The 16403-nt window shown below is 35.6% G+C and overlaps 1 protein-coding gene across 2 annotated transcripts in view; it reads right to left on the bottom strand.

Annotated features, from left to right (window-relative positions):
* Positions 1-16403, bottom strand: part of LOC149802001 (mucosa-associated lymphoid tissue lymphoma translocation protein 1-like) — a 67942-nt gene that overhangs the window by 21325 nt on the left and 30214 nt on the right. For both annotated transcript variants that reach the window (XM_089956396.1, XM_089956395.1), the window contains exons 11-12: positions 12691-12858; positions 8849-9230 (exon numbers count right to left, since the gene is read on the bottom strand). In XM_089956396.1, coding sequence (XP_089812522.1) covers positions 8849-9230; positions 12691-12858 — 550 coding nt within the window. The remainder of the gene's footprint in view (positions 1-8848; positions 9231-12690; positions 12859-16403) is intronic.

Here is a 16403-nt window from a genome sequence, read left to right as displayed (position 1 = left end):
ATATTCAATCACTTCTGTTAAGTTTCAAGATGTGTGTGTGTGTGTGTGTGTGTGTGTGTGTCTATATATATATATATATATATATATATATATATATATATATATATATATATATATATATATATATATATATATATATATATATATAAATTCTCACCAATGTGACAGAGAAATCTTGCAGATTTTACAATCCTTACTCTTCTTGAAACTCACTAGTCACCTTAGGCCAGTTGTCTTAGGCCAATTGTCTTAGACCAGTTGTCTTAGGCCGGTTGTTTTGACTGCCATGTGATGGTGTGACAATGAAATATGGTAATATGGTATGATCTCCATGTTTGTAATTAAAAGCATGTCACTGAGACTCAAACCCAGGCCGACAGAGGTGAGATGGCAGTCACAGGTAAAGGCGAGTGCTTTGGATCACTCAGCTATCCGGAGCCACCGCTGATTTAATGGACTATAGTTACAGTTCAATTTGACGAAAAATGGCCAAGAAAAATAATGCGGGGTTGGCACCAGAACAAAGAAATCTTAAGCAGAACATACATGTGTACCTATTTTTGGCCATACAGAAGAAAAAGTGACTTTTTTCTCACCAATGTCATGTTCAAAGTGAAAAGAGAAAGTAATTATTCTTGTGTATTCCATTAACCATGTTGAACAGAATAACATCATCAAAATTTCTCATACAATATTACAAAATATCAAACTGTCACATGACAAATTACTCTACACAATCGAACCAAGAAAATTTAAGAATAAACCATACATCTGGTCGATGTTTCTGTCTCACAAGTGAGAATTTCTCATCTCAGTGCCAATGCCATCACAAATTAATACCAAGGATAATGTGTATTTTCTAAGTGATTAAGTTAAATTATTCATGACTGCCTATAACTCACAAATGAGTTCCTTAATGAACATGAGTAAAACATTCAACATAATTGCTACACATGCATGTAAGGCATGCCAGAGCTGTCTTAAGATGACAAGTTTTATTATATGACATACAAGCCTTTTTATACGACGTGCTTTGGTTCTTATATGATGTGCAAGCTTCATTATATGTGGTGCTTTCATCCTTATATGATGTGCAAACTTCTTCATATGAGATGCCTTCGTCCTTGTATGATGTGCAAACTTCTTCATATGAGATGTCTTTGTCCTTATATGATGTGCAAACTTCTTTAGATGAGATGCCTTCGTCCTTATATGATGCGCAATCTTCTTTATATGCGATGCCTTCGTCCTTATATGATGTGCAAACTTCTTTACATGAGATGCCTTTGTCCTTATATGATGTGCAAACTTCTTTACACGCGATGCCTTTGTCCTTATATGATAAGCAAACTTCTTTATATGCGATGCCTTCGTCCTTATATGATGAGCAAACTTCTTTACATGCGATGCCTTTGTCCTTATATCATGTGCAAACTTCTTTATATGCGATGCCTTCGTCCTTATATGATGTGCAAACTTCTTTATATGCGATGCCTTCATCCTTATATGATGTGCAAACTTCTTTATATGCGATGCCTTCATCCTTATATGATGTGCAAACTTCTTTATATGCAGTGATTTCATCCTTATATGACATGCAAACTTCTTTATATGTGATGCCTTCGTCCTTATATGATGTGCAAACTTCTTTGGATGAGATGCCTTTGTCCTTATATGATGTGCAATCTTCTTTATATGTGATGCCTTCGTCCTTATATGATGTGCAAACTTCTTTAGATGAGATGCCTTCGTCCTTATATGATAAGCAAACTTCTTTATATGCGATGCCTTCGTCCTTATATGATGTGCAAACTTCTTTATATGCTGTGCTTTTGTACTTATATGATGTGCAAACTTCTTTATATGTGATGCCTTCGTCCTTATATGATGTGCAAACTTCTTTTTATGTGATTCCTTTGTCCTTTATGATGTGCAAACTTCTTTATACGCAGTGATTTCATCCTTATATGACATGCAAACTTCTTTATACGCTGTACCTTCGTCCTTACATGACGTGCAAACTTCTTTATATGCTGTACCTTTGTCCTTACATGACATGCAGTACAAACTTCTTTATATGCTGTACTTATGTCCTTATATTATGTGAAAATGTCTTTCTATGTGGTGCAAAATAACATCATATAAAGAGGTTTTTGTACATCATAATAAATATTATCATATTAAGACAGCTCTCGCATTCCATATGCATCCATTATTCTATTTATTATATACATCATCAAAAGCAGCTATCAAAGTTGTTGAAATATAAAAAATTATGTGCAGATTTACGATCTAAGCAAAGTATATGCTACACCATTACAAAATCTGGATGAATCATGACTTCATAATGGAAGTCAAAGTGCACATTTTGTGACTTGAAATGGTAAAGATTTTCATTGATGCAGATGTTGTATGTAAATAAATCCCTCCCATATTTTAAGTTGCCAGCATAAAAGTTCATACCAACAGTATGACAGTATGATTGGTACATGTAGGTTCTTATTTGTTGTGATAATATACAATGAAACATGGTCAAATGGAGTGATGTGCATACTCAGTAAGGAAGAAAGAAAGAAATTTTAATTTCCAACTGAAACTCTGAAGAACTAGAAGATGAAAAGGAAGGAAGGAATCAAAAGAGATTAAGAAGGAAGGAAGAAGGAATCAAAAGGGATGAAAAAGGAAGTAAGGAAGAAGAATGAATGAACAAAAAATGATATAGGTAAGAAAGAGAGAAGGTGGAAAAAAAAGCTGAAAAAGGAAGAGATCAGAAGAGATAAAATTTATGTTTGTATTTGTGATCTTCTGGCATCACCTGAATAGAAATGTACGAGATTTTGTGAGAAAATCTCATGAACACATTTATATTTCTGGCAACACATAATGTATCTGCATCTGATATGAACTGCATTTTCAAAGCTTCCACCCTTTGTCTGCGTATACTATCCTCCACCCTTTGTCTGTGTATACTATCCTCCACCCTTTGTCTGTGTATACTATTCTCCAGGCATTATCCTAGACTTCCACCCTTTGTCTGTGTATACTATCCTCCAGCACTGGGCATTATCCTAGACTTCCACCCTTTGTCTGTGTATACTATCCTCCACCCTTTGTCTGTGTATACTATCCTCCAAGCATTATCCTAGACTTCCACCCTTTGTCTGTGTATACTATCCTCCAGCACCGGGCATTATCCTAGACTTCCACCCTTTGTCTGTGTATACTATCCTCCACCCTTTGTCTGTGTATACTATCCTCCAGCACCGGGCATTATCCTAGACTTCCACCCTTTGTCTGTGTATACTATCCTCCACCCTTTGTCTGTGTATACTATCCTCCAGCACCGGGCATTATCCTAGACTTCCACCCTTTGTCTGTGTATACTATCCTCCAGCACCGGGCATTATCCTAGACCATGGGAACACTAAATGCACAACAGACATTAGCTACCTAGAGAATCTTATCTACTGATTGGACATTTCTACAGTGTTGCAATTTTTACCTAAAACTCTGGCCCTTGATCCTTAGGCCTCGATCTATCAGACATATTTGAAGGATTACACTAAGTTCATGCTAATCACCCATGATCTCAACTAGGCTCCAGAACCAGAACCAGACCAACTAATTATGAAATCATTTCTTCTTCCTAATTACCCATAATCTCAACTAAGCTCCAGAACCAGAACCAGACCTACTACTTATGAAACCATTTCTACTTGCTAATCGCCCAGGATCTTAACTAGGCTCCAGAACCATAACCAGACCTACTACTAATGAAATCATTTCTTCTTGCTAATCACCCCCGATCTCAACTAGGCTCCAGAACCTTAACCAGACCTACTAATTATGAAATCATTTATTCTTGCTAATCACCCATGATCTCAACAAGGCTCCAGAACCAGACCTACTACTTACGAAATCATTTCTTCTTGCTTAATTACCCATGATCTCAACTAGGCTCCAAAACCTTAACCTGACCTACTACTTATGAAATCATTTCTTCCTGCTAATTACCCATGATCTCAACTAGGCTCCATAATCTTAACCAGACCTACTACTTATGAAATCATTTCTTCCTGCTAATTACCCATGATCTCAACTAGGCTCCAAATTCTTAACCAGACCTACTACTTATGAAATCATTTCTTCCTGCTAATTACCCATGATTTCAACTTGGCTCCAGAACCAGAACCAGACCTACTAATTATTAAATCATTTCTTCTTGATAATCACCCGGGATCTGAACTGGGCTCCAGTACTTTAACCAGACCTACTACTTATGAAATCATTTCTTCTTGATAATCACCCACAATCTCAACTAGGCTCCAGAACCTTAACCAGACCTACTAATTATGAAATAATTTCTTCTTGCTAATCACCCAAGATCTCAACTAGGCTCCAGAACTATAACCAGACCTAACAATTATGAAATCATTTCTTCTTGATAATCACCCATAATCTCAACTAGGCTCCAGAACCTTAACCAGACCTACTAATTATGAAATAATTTCTTCTTGCTAATTACCCATGATCTCAACTAAGCTCCATAATCTTAACCAGACCTACTATTTATGAAATCATTTCTTCCTGCTAATTCTGCTAATTACCCATGATCTCAACTAGGCTCCAAAACCTTAACCAGACCTACTACATATGAAACCATTTCTTCTTGCTAAACATCCAGGATCTGAACTAGGCTCCACAACCATAACCAGACCTACTACTTATGAAATCATTTCTTCTTGCTAATCGCCCAGGATCTCAACTAGGCTCCAGAACCTTAACCAGACATACTACTTATGAAATCATTTATTCTTGCTAATCACCCATGATCTCAACAAGGCTCCAGAACCAGACCTACTACTTATGAAATCATTTCTTCCTGCTAATTACCCATGATCTCAACTAGGCTCCATAATCTTAACCAGACCTACTACTTATGAAATCATTTCTTCCTGCTAATTACCCATGATCTCAACTAGGCTCCAGAACCATAACCAGACCTACTAATTATTAAATCATTTCTTCTTGCTAATCACCCGGATCTGAACTGGGCTCCAGTACCTTAACCAGACCTACTACTTATGAAACCATTTCTTCTTGCAAATCACCCAGATCTCAACTAGGCTCCAGAACCAGAACCAGACCTACTAATTATGAAATAATTTCTTCTTGCTAATCACCCATGATTTCAACTAGGCTCCAGAACCATAACCAGACCTACCAATTATGAAATCATTTCTTCCTGCTAATTACCCATGATCTCAACTAGGCTCCAGAACCATAACCAGACCTACTAATTATTAAATCATTTCTTCTTGCTAATCACCCAGGATCTAAACGTGGCTCCAGTACCTTAACCAGACCTGCTACTTATGAAATCATTTCTTCTTGATAATCACCGATGATCTCAACTAGGCTCCAGAACCTTAACCAGACCTACTAATTATGAAATCATTTCTTCTTGCTAAAGGGGCCCTGAGTGGCCGAGTGTTCTAAAGCGCTCTCCGTTACGTATCACTGCCATCTCACCTCTATCTGCGTGGTTTCGAGTCTCGGATTCAGCCAATCTGGGTATGTGAGAAAGCTTGCCAGTAGCTTCTCATGGGTCGGTGGTTCTTTCCGGGGTTTTCCCAAGTTCTTCCTCCACCATTAATACTGGTCGCCATGTATAGCCTATCAAGTGCTGAAAAATGGCGTTAAAACCTATAACAACAAAAAATCTTCTTGCTAATCACCCATAATCTCAACTAGGCTCCAGAACCATAACCAGACCTACAACTTATGAAATCATTTATTCCTGCTAATCACCCATGATCTCAGCTAGGCTCCAGAACCACAATCAGACCTACTTCTTATGAGATCATTTCTTCTCAACTTATATTCACTGTCTTTGATCCTATAGGCTCTGGACTCTTGACCAGACCTATACCTTTTACATTACTACTTCCAAAATTACATCAATGCCTTATGCCAAAAACCCATGTGTCAACATATTATAATTCTGCTCATCACTATACCATATATACTCACTTGTAAGTTGAAACCATTGCAAATAATATAGACCCTGATCTACCATTGCATAATGCATAAGCAGATCAGGGTCTAGGTATGTAGTTTGTTTTGCTGATTACTACTAACAAACTGCACAGACCCAGATCTACCAGTGCATTATGTGATGGCAGATCTGAGTCTGTACAGTTTGCAGTTGGACTTGAATTACATCTTGCCCAGTCCAACAGAGATTTGGAAGGTTTAGAGTTTCCACATAACCAAGATGCAGCCCACCAAAATGATATCCATAGTCATGCGGTCTTTTTTAATCAGTATATGTTAGGACCATAAAAACTATATTTCCTTGAAAAACCAATAAATTAAATTTTCAGCTTTATGACACTGGAAAAACTCTTGCGAACCAAAATTTTTTAAATACATTTACAGATCAGACCAAAACATTCTCATAAAATTCATAAGTTTATCAATGTACAAAAGGCCACATTAATATATTGCATCTCCACAGACTGAAGGTCCAGTGATCACACGTCACAGAGTAACACAAGAAAATGTTAGTTTTCACAGCTCAAAACCCTACACTATTTGACTGGAAGCTTGTTATGTGGAACGTTAAACTTACATTGACAAATATATACTGAAACATTATTAGACTGTTGTTGTTGTTCTAGGGTTTAACGCCATTTTTCAGCACAAGATAGGCTATACATGGCGGCCAGTATAACTGGTGGAGGAAGAACCCTGGAAAACCCAGGGAAGAACCACCAAACCACGAGAAGCTACTGGCAGTCTTTCCCACGTGCCCATGCTAGCCTAGCCTTGGACTCGAACCCACGCAGAAACATTATTAGAGATTAGAACATAATGCAAACCATTTGGAATAAACCTTGACATGTAATATTCAATTAAAGAGTGCAAGGAAGCTTAATGCAAACATTGATAGAAATTCTCAGCATTAGTTCAATCAAAAATATGCACATTTTTCTCTGATTTGATACAATATCAATATTTTTATCAAAGTTTGGTTCTCCAAAAGAAATTATTACTTATCATTGAGCACTGTGATTTCAATTGATAAATCTAAAAATTAGGACTAAATTAATGAATGAAATGATCTGCTAAATGAAAATACCAAAATTTCCTTCCAGAAAATCATTGTGGGAGAAAATGAATTACTTATTACAATTTTATTTATCTCATCTGAATTCCATTTCATGCGAAAGTGTTAGTACAAAATTAAACCCATTCAAATTCATACCCCATTGTCGAAGCATAGTGGTTGCTCAAACATTCATATTAATTTCCATTTAGGTTAGTACACCTAACTTCGGTGATTGAGCAATTTATACAAGTTCACAAGCAATCAAAATTTTGCTAATTTCATATTAAACCTTAGCATGAAAATTAGAAGTATACAGTATCAAATAAACTGAAAGGTATGAATGACTGGCTTAAATTCTGCTAATTTCATATTAAACCTTAGCATGAAAATTACAAGTATACAGTATCACATAAACTGAAAGGTATGAATGACTGGCTTAAATTATGCTAATTTCATATTAAACCTTAGCATGAAAATTAGAAGTATACAGTATCAAATAAACTGAAAGGTATGAATGACTGGTGTAAATTCTGAGGTAATTCTTATTTAATTTTTTGGATAGGAATTTACTGCCATCAGCAACATCCCCCATCTATGAGTCAAATAAGTATATCATCTACTGGCGGCTAACATGACACTAACAACACCCATTTTACTGCGAATACATATACAGCAAACCTGATTCACTAGGAACTATGTAACAAAAAGTCACTTATCCCAATTCCAGGACAATACAAACAAAAGATCTGATGCAAAGAAAAGTGGTTTCATTGCAGTACGAGACTGTAATGAAAACTACCAACTCCACTTTCTCAACACAATCATCATTTGACTGATAATTAATTAGTAAATTATTTTTACTAATTAACTGCAGGACATTATGAGAAAGTTTCCATTCAATGTGCCTCACTTCCATAATAAATTAGTCTTTTGCAATTGACTTCAACCTACCTATTTAAATACTGCACCAAGAATGGAAAGCACTTCTTAAATATCAATATAAACCTGTATGTTTCATGATAACATCAAACATACAGATTTATCTTAAAATGATAAATAATAAATGTTAAATAAATAAGTTATCTGCATGTTTAAATGAATGCAATTGTGCTAGATTAATGGCAATAGACTAAATAACATGGAAAAAAAGACAAATGTATTCAGGAAGAAAAAAAACTGATTACTCTGCAGCAACATCAAGCTGAAAATTTGCTTGCCAAGTAAAATTTTCAGAAACTTGCTCAAAATTTTATATAAAACATTAAGAGAAATAAGTACAGTCCTTCCTTATCATAACGTGTTATGTATGGAACTATGTTACAGTAAGAACATTGCTATGTACCCAACATAATATAGTGTGAAATGTGTTATCAATCAAATTAAGTTATTACAGGAAATGTAGAAAATTATGAAATAATATTGTTTTACAAAGGAAAAAAAAGATAAAACACTAAGATTCATGTTGTTTTTTTTCAGCCCCAACTGTCATACATTGGTTAAATTTTTTAGTCATTGGGTCCTTACCAGTAAAGTGTGATATTCGCAAGTACAATATAACAAGGGAGGGCTATGTTTCTTGCATTATTTAGTGAAAATCTGAATACTGGCAAGAAGACTATTTTAGAATCTTCCAAGCCCATTTGTACGCATGCAGGCACATACACCCAATTAGAATCTCATTCTCTTTACACTTTCTTAAATTAGTCAATGAAAAATATCACTGCCAATACTTACTGCTTGCGGCAAATGTCTAGAATCATAAATATTAACGCTGGATCTCGACTTTCAATTTTATTCAATACTGAGTTGACACAGACGCAATCGTCAGTCACATAACCTGCTGGTGCATCAGTGGGTACCAAGTAGGACCGTCCATCCTCATCAAATCCATGACCACAAAAATAGAACACAGCATAGATGTTCTTTCCAATTAAATTACAGAATTCATTGACTGCTGCTTCAATTTCTGGCTTTGTCAAATTCAGTAGTGATACAACCTTGAAATCCAAGGAACGAAAAGTTGATGCAAACACTTGAACATCTGATTTAGGGGCATTGAGGGGCTGTTCACTTTTGTAGTCCGAGTTTCCAATTAACAGAGCAACTTTATCTGATGCTGAAAATAATTAAAAAAAAGTGTAATAACATATTATTGGATTAATGTGACAATAACTCATCCAACTAACACTTTTACTACATCCATAGGGTGCCTTTATCGATCATTGTCATCTCACTTCTGTTAGTAGGTTCGTGACTAGTGCTCTGCCATTGTGGGTCTGTGAGAAAGTTTACCAATCACTTCCTGTGGGTCAGTGGTTCTCCCCAGGGTTTTCCCGGGTTTTTCCTCCACCAGTTATAATGACTGCCATGTACATCCTATCTTGTGCTGAGAAATGACATTAAATCTAAAACAAACTACATGTACATCAAAACGTTTGTGAATATACTGCAATACATGTTCACCAGATCTATCTATCCATCTGTCTCTCTAAGGACAGTCCCTGAAAGCATCTAGGGTGAATAACATTCTGGAATAAGACTCTGTTCTCAATTAGCAGGAAAGCCATATTCAAGTCAGCCTGTAATGTCAGCTATAGGATCAAAGTATCTGAGAATTCACTCAATGTGTTGTTTTCAAAATGTGAATGAGCCAGTAATTAGAACAAAGATCCAGTTAAACAGAGTTTATCATTCCTACCATCAGTAATTATTTATTAAGCTTGGAAATGGCTACAAAGTGTATTCTACTCCAGTAAATCCTAGCTACAGGACCATGGTGATGGTATATGGTCAACATTTGAAATCTTGTGCAGAAACCATTTTTCTTCTTTGAGTCAGTGACCTTTAACATTTAAGTGCATATTCAATAGGCTTCTTCCTTATACCATGTGCAAGCTAAAAAGGTCTATGATGTAGATCAAATGTTATTATGTGGAAACTATATTTCTTCTTTCAGTCACAATGATATTGACCTTTAAAATCAAGAGACTTTGTCCTTACCCAAGTTAAAGATATCCACAAAGTTTGGTTGAGATATGTGATGCAGAACTAATGTTATTTGCATGGAAACCATTTTAAATTTTGTTGTCCCTGTGGCCTTGACCTTTGACCCCTAAACTTGATCACTTTCTTTAATATTCCAACTTGAGTTATTGTTCAGAAATGAAATTGGTTAACAGATGGATGGATGGATGGAAATCAGAACATTATAATTTCACTCTCTGCCTTGTAGCATGTGTCTAAAATATATTGGACATTTGCAATGGTTTCCATCAAGTCTGTACTGGAATGATTCCTGCTAGTTTATTATTCATTTTCATTCCCTCATGCAGAGAGCAATTTTTCAATATGAAACACTAATGCAGGGTTTCTTGACCATCATCCACAATCTGATTGGTGCATTTTTGCTGTGTTGCTTTTATTACATCACTGAATCAATGAAAACAAGGCTCTCAACTGTTTTTCTATTGGTTTAATCTCACAGTTTAAGAAATATTTATGCTTTTAAACTGTCTCCATGTTTATGCAGACCAATGCAGGCTTTTCAAACTGTTATTTTGTCCAATAAGGACTTTTCTTGAGCTTAATGGGCTCCATTTGTTTCTAACCAACCTTTTCCATCTGAAAATGTGAGGGAAACAATCAATTATGTACAGTGATGTGGTATAGGTAAATTCCATCCATTGAGTATTAATGTGTGGAAAATAACTTGGAAAAGCCTTTGTTCATGTCCACAAATTATGATCCTTTGGGTGGGATTTCCCTAGCCCACACCAAAACTAATGGTAGATTACATCATTCCTTACCTTTGTGAACATGCTTTGCTCCTTCTGTGTATCGCAGTTCATGCAAGCTTAAGAAGTACATCACATGATAACAAGATATATTCCAACATAATTCTGTCATAACAGTGTGCATAACACAAAAACAGGGCATTTAATTATGTAAAATCCATTAGCCAATAACTGAAATTTAGTGAAAACAATATCAATAATAAAACAATTCAACCAATCAGATGGGATCCGTGATTTTACCTGTAATGTACGAGCAGTGCAATGATGGTCTTTACAGACAGAAACAACTGTATTATGATTGGCTAATGTGATTGGCTAATGTGCATATGCATGCACTGATTGATTAATGTCCATCTGTGTTTTCTGACTGTAATGTCCATCCCTGTGTTCTGACTGACTGAAGTCAATCCGTGTGTTCTGACTGGTTAATGTCCATCTGTGTGTTCTGATTGGTTAATGTCCATCTGTGTGTTCTGATTGGTTAATGTCCATCTGTGTGTTCTGATTGGTTAATGTCCATCCGTGTGTTCTGACTGATTAAAGTCCGTCTGTGTGTTTCTGATTAAAGTCCATCTGTGTGTTCTGACTGGTTAATGTCCATCTGTGTGTTCTGACTGGTTAAAGTCCATCTGTGTGTTCTGACTGGTTGATGTCCATCTGTGTGTTCTGACTGATTAATGTCCATCTGTGTGTTCTGACTGATTAATGTCCATCTGTGTGTTCTGACTGGTTAAAGTCCATCTGTGTGTTCTGACTGGTTAATGTCCATCTGTGTGTTCTGACTGATTAATGTCCATCTGTGTGTTCTGACTGGTTAATGGCCATCTGTGTGTTCTGATTGGTTAATGGCCATCTGTGTGTTCTGACTGTTTAATGTCCATCTGTGTGTTCTGACTGGTTAATCGCCATCTGTGTGTTCTGACTTTTTAATGTCCATCTGTGTGTTCTGACTGGTTAATTACCATCTGTGTGTTCTGACTGTTTAATGTCCATCTGTGTGTTCTGACTGGTTAATCACCATCTGTGTGTTCTGACTGTTTAATGTCGATCTGTGTGTTCTGACTGATTAATGTTTATCTCTGTGTTCTGATTGTTTAATGTCCATCTGTGTGTTCTGACTGGTTAATCACCATCTGTGTGTTCTGACTGTTTAATGGCCATCTGTGTGTTCTGACTGTTTAATGTCCATCTGTGTGTTCTGACTGTTTAATGTCCATCTGTGTGTTCTGACTGTTTAATGTCCATCTGTGTGTTCCGACTGGTTAATGACCATCTGTGTGTTCTGACTGATTAATGTTTATCTATGTGTTCTAGCTAATTGTCACAGTTCTTAGCTTATTGTCAGTTCTTAGTGTAACACATTACAATACACAGCATAACCATGACTACAATAAAACAAAGAATATATTTACACTGAATGACCACATTTTCTTTTTATATTTTATATATTTTTCAAAAACTAAATTTCACTTATCAAAATACTGATGCATCAAACAGAATAAATCCTGACTCTGATTTAGAGAAATTAACAATTATAGTATGCCTGATGTAATAAAATCATATTTTAAAGTTATGTCAAATTAATGATTATAAGACAGCCATTTGCAACAAAAAATTTACGTGTCTTGTTTGATTCAAAATTGCATAAATTTGTTGTTTCTATGTAAAACATTTATCTGAGTTTCTCTAAACCATCATTATCCAAACAACAGTGCTCTTAATACATCACTGAATGTACAGCATAAGAATGAAATCTGTATGTAGGCAAAGAATGACACTTACGATTGTACTCTATGTTATCACGAACATCTGGCACTTTGATTTTGAGGTCAGCGACCATACTAAGCTGCTGAATTCTGGGATTGTCAAGAAGATAAACTGCACATACATAAGCACCATCCATGCTTATATCTTGAATGTGTTCCAGACAGAACTTTGGATTTGTTGCACCTTAAAATGAAACAAAAAGTGCATTACAGAGATTAAAAAGAGGAAAAGGATATGCAGCTGAACTGCATCTACAACAGCTGAACTGCATCTACAACAGCTGAACTGCATCTACAACCTGCAATCATCTTACAATGCTCTCCCAAATGAGTATTTCAAAAAGTTGACATAACAAGCCAGTTCCTGTGACACTTTCCCTTAATTTTTCACAGAAATTTTTTAGCACCATTGGTAATTCAACATGTGGATGCTAAAACATACTCCCTCATCCTTTAAGTATAAATATGGTTCCATGGTTAAGAAACATGTCACAAAAGAAAATGTACAATCAGACTAGGACTTAAACCCCAGACCAATCTAATTCTTTCCAAATGCTCAACAAACTGAGCTTTCTATGCCAACACTCTTGGATGACTTCTTTGTATGAATCTTTCAAGTAAAATTTCCTTAAGCCATTGCTATAAACTATTCAATTTCTTTTTCTTTTTAACGGAAGTATATGATTCATAAAAATTATTTATGATTCATGATATAGAGAAAATAAAACTAAATCTCTGCCTATGTGAGCTCAGTCAATCTGGAGAAATGTGACATAAACGGAAATAACTCAATAATATATCAAAACTCAATAATATATCAAAACTCAATAATATATCAAAACTCAATAATATATCAAAACTCAATAATTTGTTAAATAAAGATGGTCAGTGTTGGAGAAAAACAACAGCAACTCAACCCTAATATCACATTCATTCATCAGCATATAAAGCTGGATTAAATCGACCCAGTCCAGTTCAAGCTATTGGGTAAAAATAAGAACGAAGGCTGACAAAGTACAGAGGTAAGGCCAACATGCTCTGTCCCCAACAGATAGGTTTCATAATCACCAATAATCAAAGGTAACACATGTTATACATAATCTCACAGATAAAAGGTGAGGCAAAGGGTGTATACCGCCTGTACTAAAGACAAGAACGAACTATTAAAACTAAACGGATTTAAAATTACAACCCAACAATGAACAAAATGGATGATCATTTCAAGTTGAATCTTCTAACATATACAACAGCATCACGCAATGTTTCTATGTGTTCTTTGTGTCACACTGCTCTCAGTTTTCATTGACAATATGCTCCTGCCACAGAGGATAAAGCAGGGGATACTCCAACTGGCGATTGTAAAAAGGGTCTTATACTTCAACTTCTTAATAAACTCCTATACATTTGGGAGTAAATTAACCACAATAATAAAACTACCAATACTAAAAGGAAACCAATAACCAAGTGAAAACTGTCAATCACTAACTGCTTATCAGTGACTGCAGTTAACTGCTGACCAACCATAATGTGAGTTGCATGTGAGACATTGCACGATTGCTTCAGGAGAGGAATTCTGCCATCTTAAGTGGATCATGTTACTCTATGCACAGTAACAGAACCTGAAATAAAATAATTCAACTCCCAGACAGACAGAACGTCTTTCCTATGTCTAATTCAAACTCTAATGCCAACCCGCAGACATCCAGAATGTCTTTCCTATGTCTAATTCAAACTCAAATGCCAACCCCCAGACAAACTGAATGTCTCTCCTATATCTAATTCAAACTCTAATGATAACCCCCAGACACAGAGAATGTCTTTCCTATGTCTGATTCAAACTCTAATGCCAACCCCCAGACTAACTGAATGTCTTTCCTATGTCTGATTCAAACTATAATGCCAACCCCCAGACTAACTGAATGTCTTTCCTATATCTAATTCAAACTCTAATGCCAACCCCCAGACTAACTGAATGTCTTTCCTATGTCTAATTCAAACTTCAATGCCAAACCATAGACACACAGAATGTCTTTCCTATATCTAATTCAAACTCTAATGCCAAACCCTAGACAAACTGAATGTCTTTCCTATGTCTAATTCAAACTCCAATGCAAACCCTAGACACACAGAATGTCTTTCTATATCTAATTCAAACTCCAATGCTAAACCCTAGACAAAGTGAATGTCTTTCCTATATCTAATTTAAACTCTAATGCCAACCCCCAGACTAACTGAATGTCTTTCCTATATCTAATTCAAACTCTAATACCAACCCCTAGACACACAGAATGTCTTTCCTATGTCTAATTCAAACTCTAATGCCAACCCCCAGACTAACTGAACGTCTTTACTATGTCTAATTCAAACTCCAATGCCAAGCCCTAGACACACAGAATGTCTTTCCTATGTCTGATAACTATTCATTCATGACAACAGTATAAAGTAATGATAAATCCCAAAACTGTATACACTGACCACCCATCCAAAATTTTGAGTTTCAAACTGTTATCTATATTTTTGATCTCCTTGGTCTTATGACTCTCTGAATGTTCCTTTCCCACTTATGCATTTGTGAACAAATTCTAATCATAATCCACTGATTTCAAACAAGATCTACAAACCTTTGATATTTATTTTAGCAAAACTGGTGAAGCAAACCAGGCAGATTGATGTTGGGAATGTAATGCCTCACCTTTTGCCACATTCATTGCAAGAAACAAAAGTCTTCCAATTGAATGGTATTATGAGGAGTTTCAAGATGATCACCTTGATGAATATTCCAGGGACATCATTTTCATTTAAGAACAACTAGACAGCAGGATGAATGTATATCAAATTTCAAAACACACATTGATTTACTGTACGAATAGCAAATCAAGATGCACACTATTAGGCAGAATGATAAATCAGTTATCATAATATATTTCAAAGGTGCAGCATTGATTTTAAATCTATAAATTAATTATCAAAAGTAAAAAAAACATTACCTCCACACCAACCCAGAATTCCTATTTCTGAACATTGGTCTCAGAATACACTCAAAATATGCTCTAAATGACAACAAACATTTATATTTAAATAGTGCTTTTTTGTTCCATAAAATGATTTTTTGGCATCCCTAATATATATATGCAGTCCAAAAAATAGCTGTAAATTTAATTACCCCTTTGTCCTTCAAATACTTCTGTGAACTGTTGGTCAGTATAATATACAATCATGAATGCAAAATGCAGAGTTCAGATCAATACAAAAAATTCTCATACCTGTTTAAAATGAATAAAATCAGAGTGTAGATGAATTCTTTCAGTGTACATTGAACTTATTTTGTACTTATTTTTACATGACATCTGTGTATGGTGGACCCGATGTCAGTAAGTTTGTTTTAATGCTGCTCAGTGATTTACCTTCCACAGTCATGGCAGGCTTGGCAATACTGCCTGGCACTCCAAAGACATTAATTTGTGATATTCTTCATTTCAAGATTACAGTCTGAAAATTATAAATTCAGGGCATGTGCACTTTATTATTATACCAGTACTATCATAATTAGCTCTGCAGCTTATGAAAACAAAGACCAAATAAAATGTATGGAACTTGCATTACTGCATATACTCAATTATAAGTCAAGTCCAACTGAAAACAACACAGACCCTGATCTGGCATTGCATAATGTACCAACAGATCAGGGTCCATGTTGTCTACTCTAGTTATTGCTTCAAACAAACTGCA

Source organism: Sinohyriopsis cumingii, chromosome 4 (assembly GCF_028554795.1).
Source record: "Sinohyriopsis cumingii isolate HCF-2022 chromosome 4, ASM2855479v2, whole genome shotgun sequence".
Lineage (NCBI taxonomy): Eukaryota > Metazoa > Mollusca > Bivalvia > Unionida > Unionidae > Sinohyriopsis > Sinohyriopsis cumingii.
This window is presented reverse-complemented; position numbering and strand designations above follow the sequence as displayed.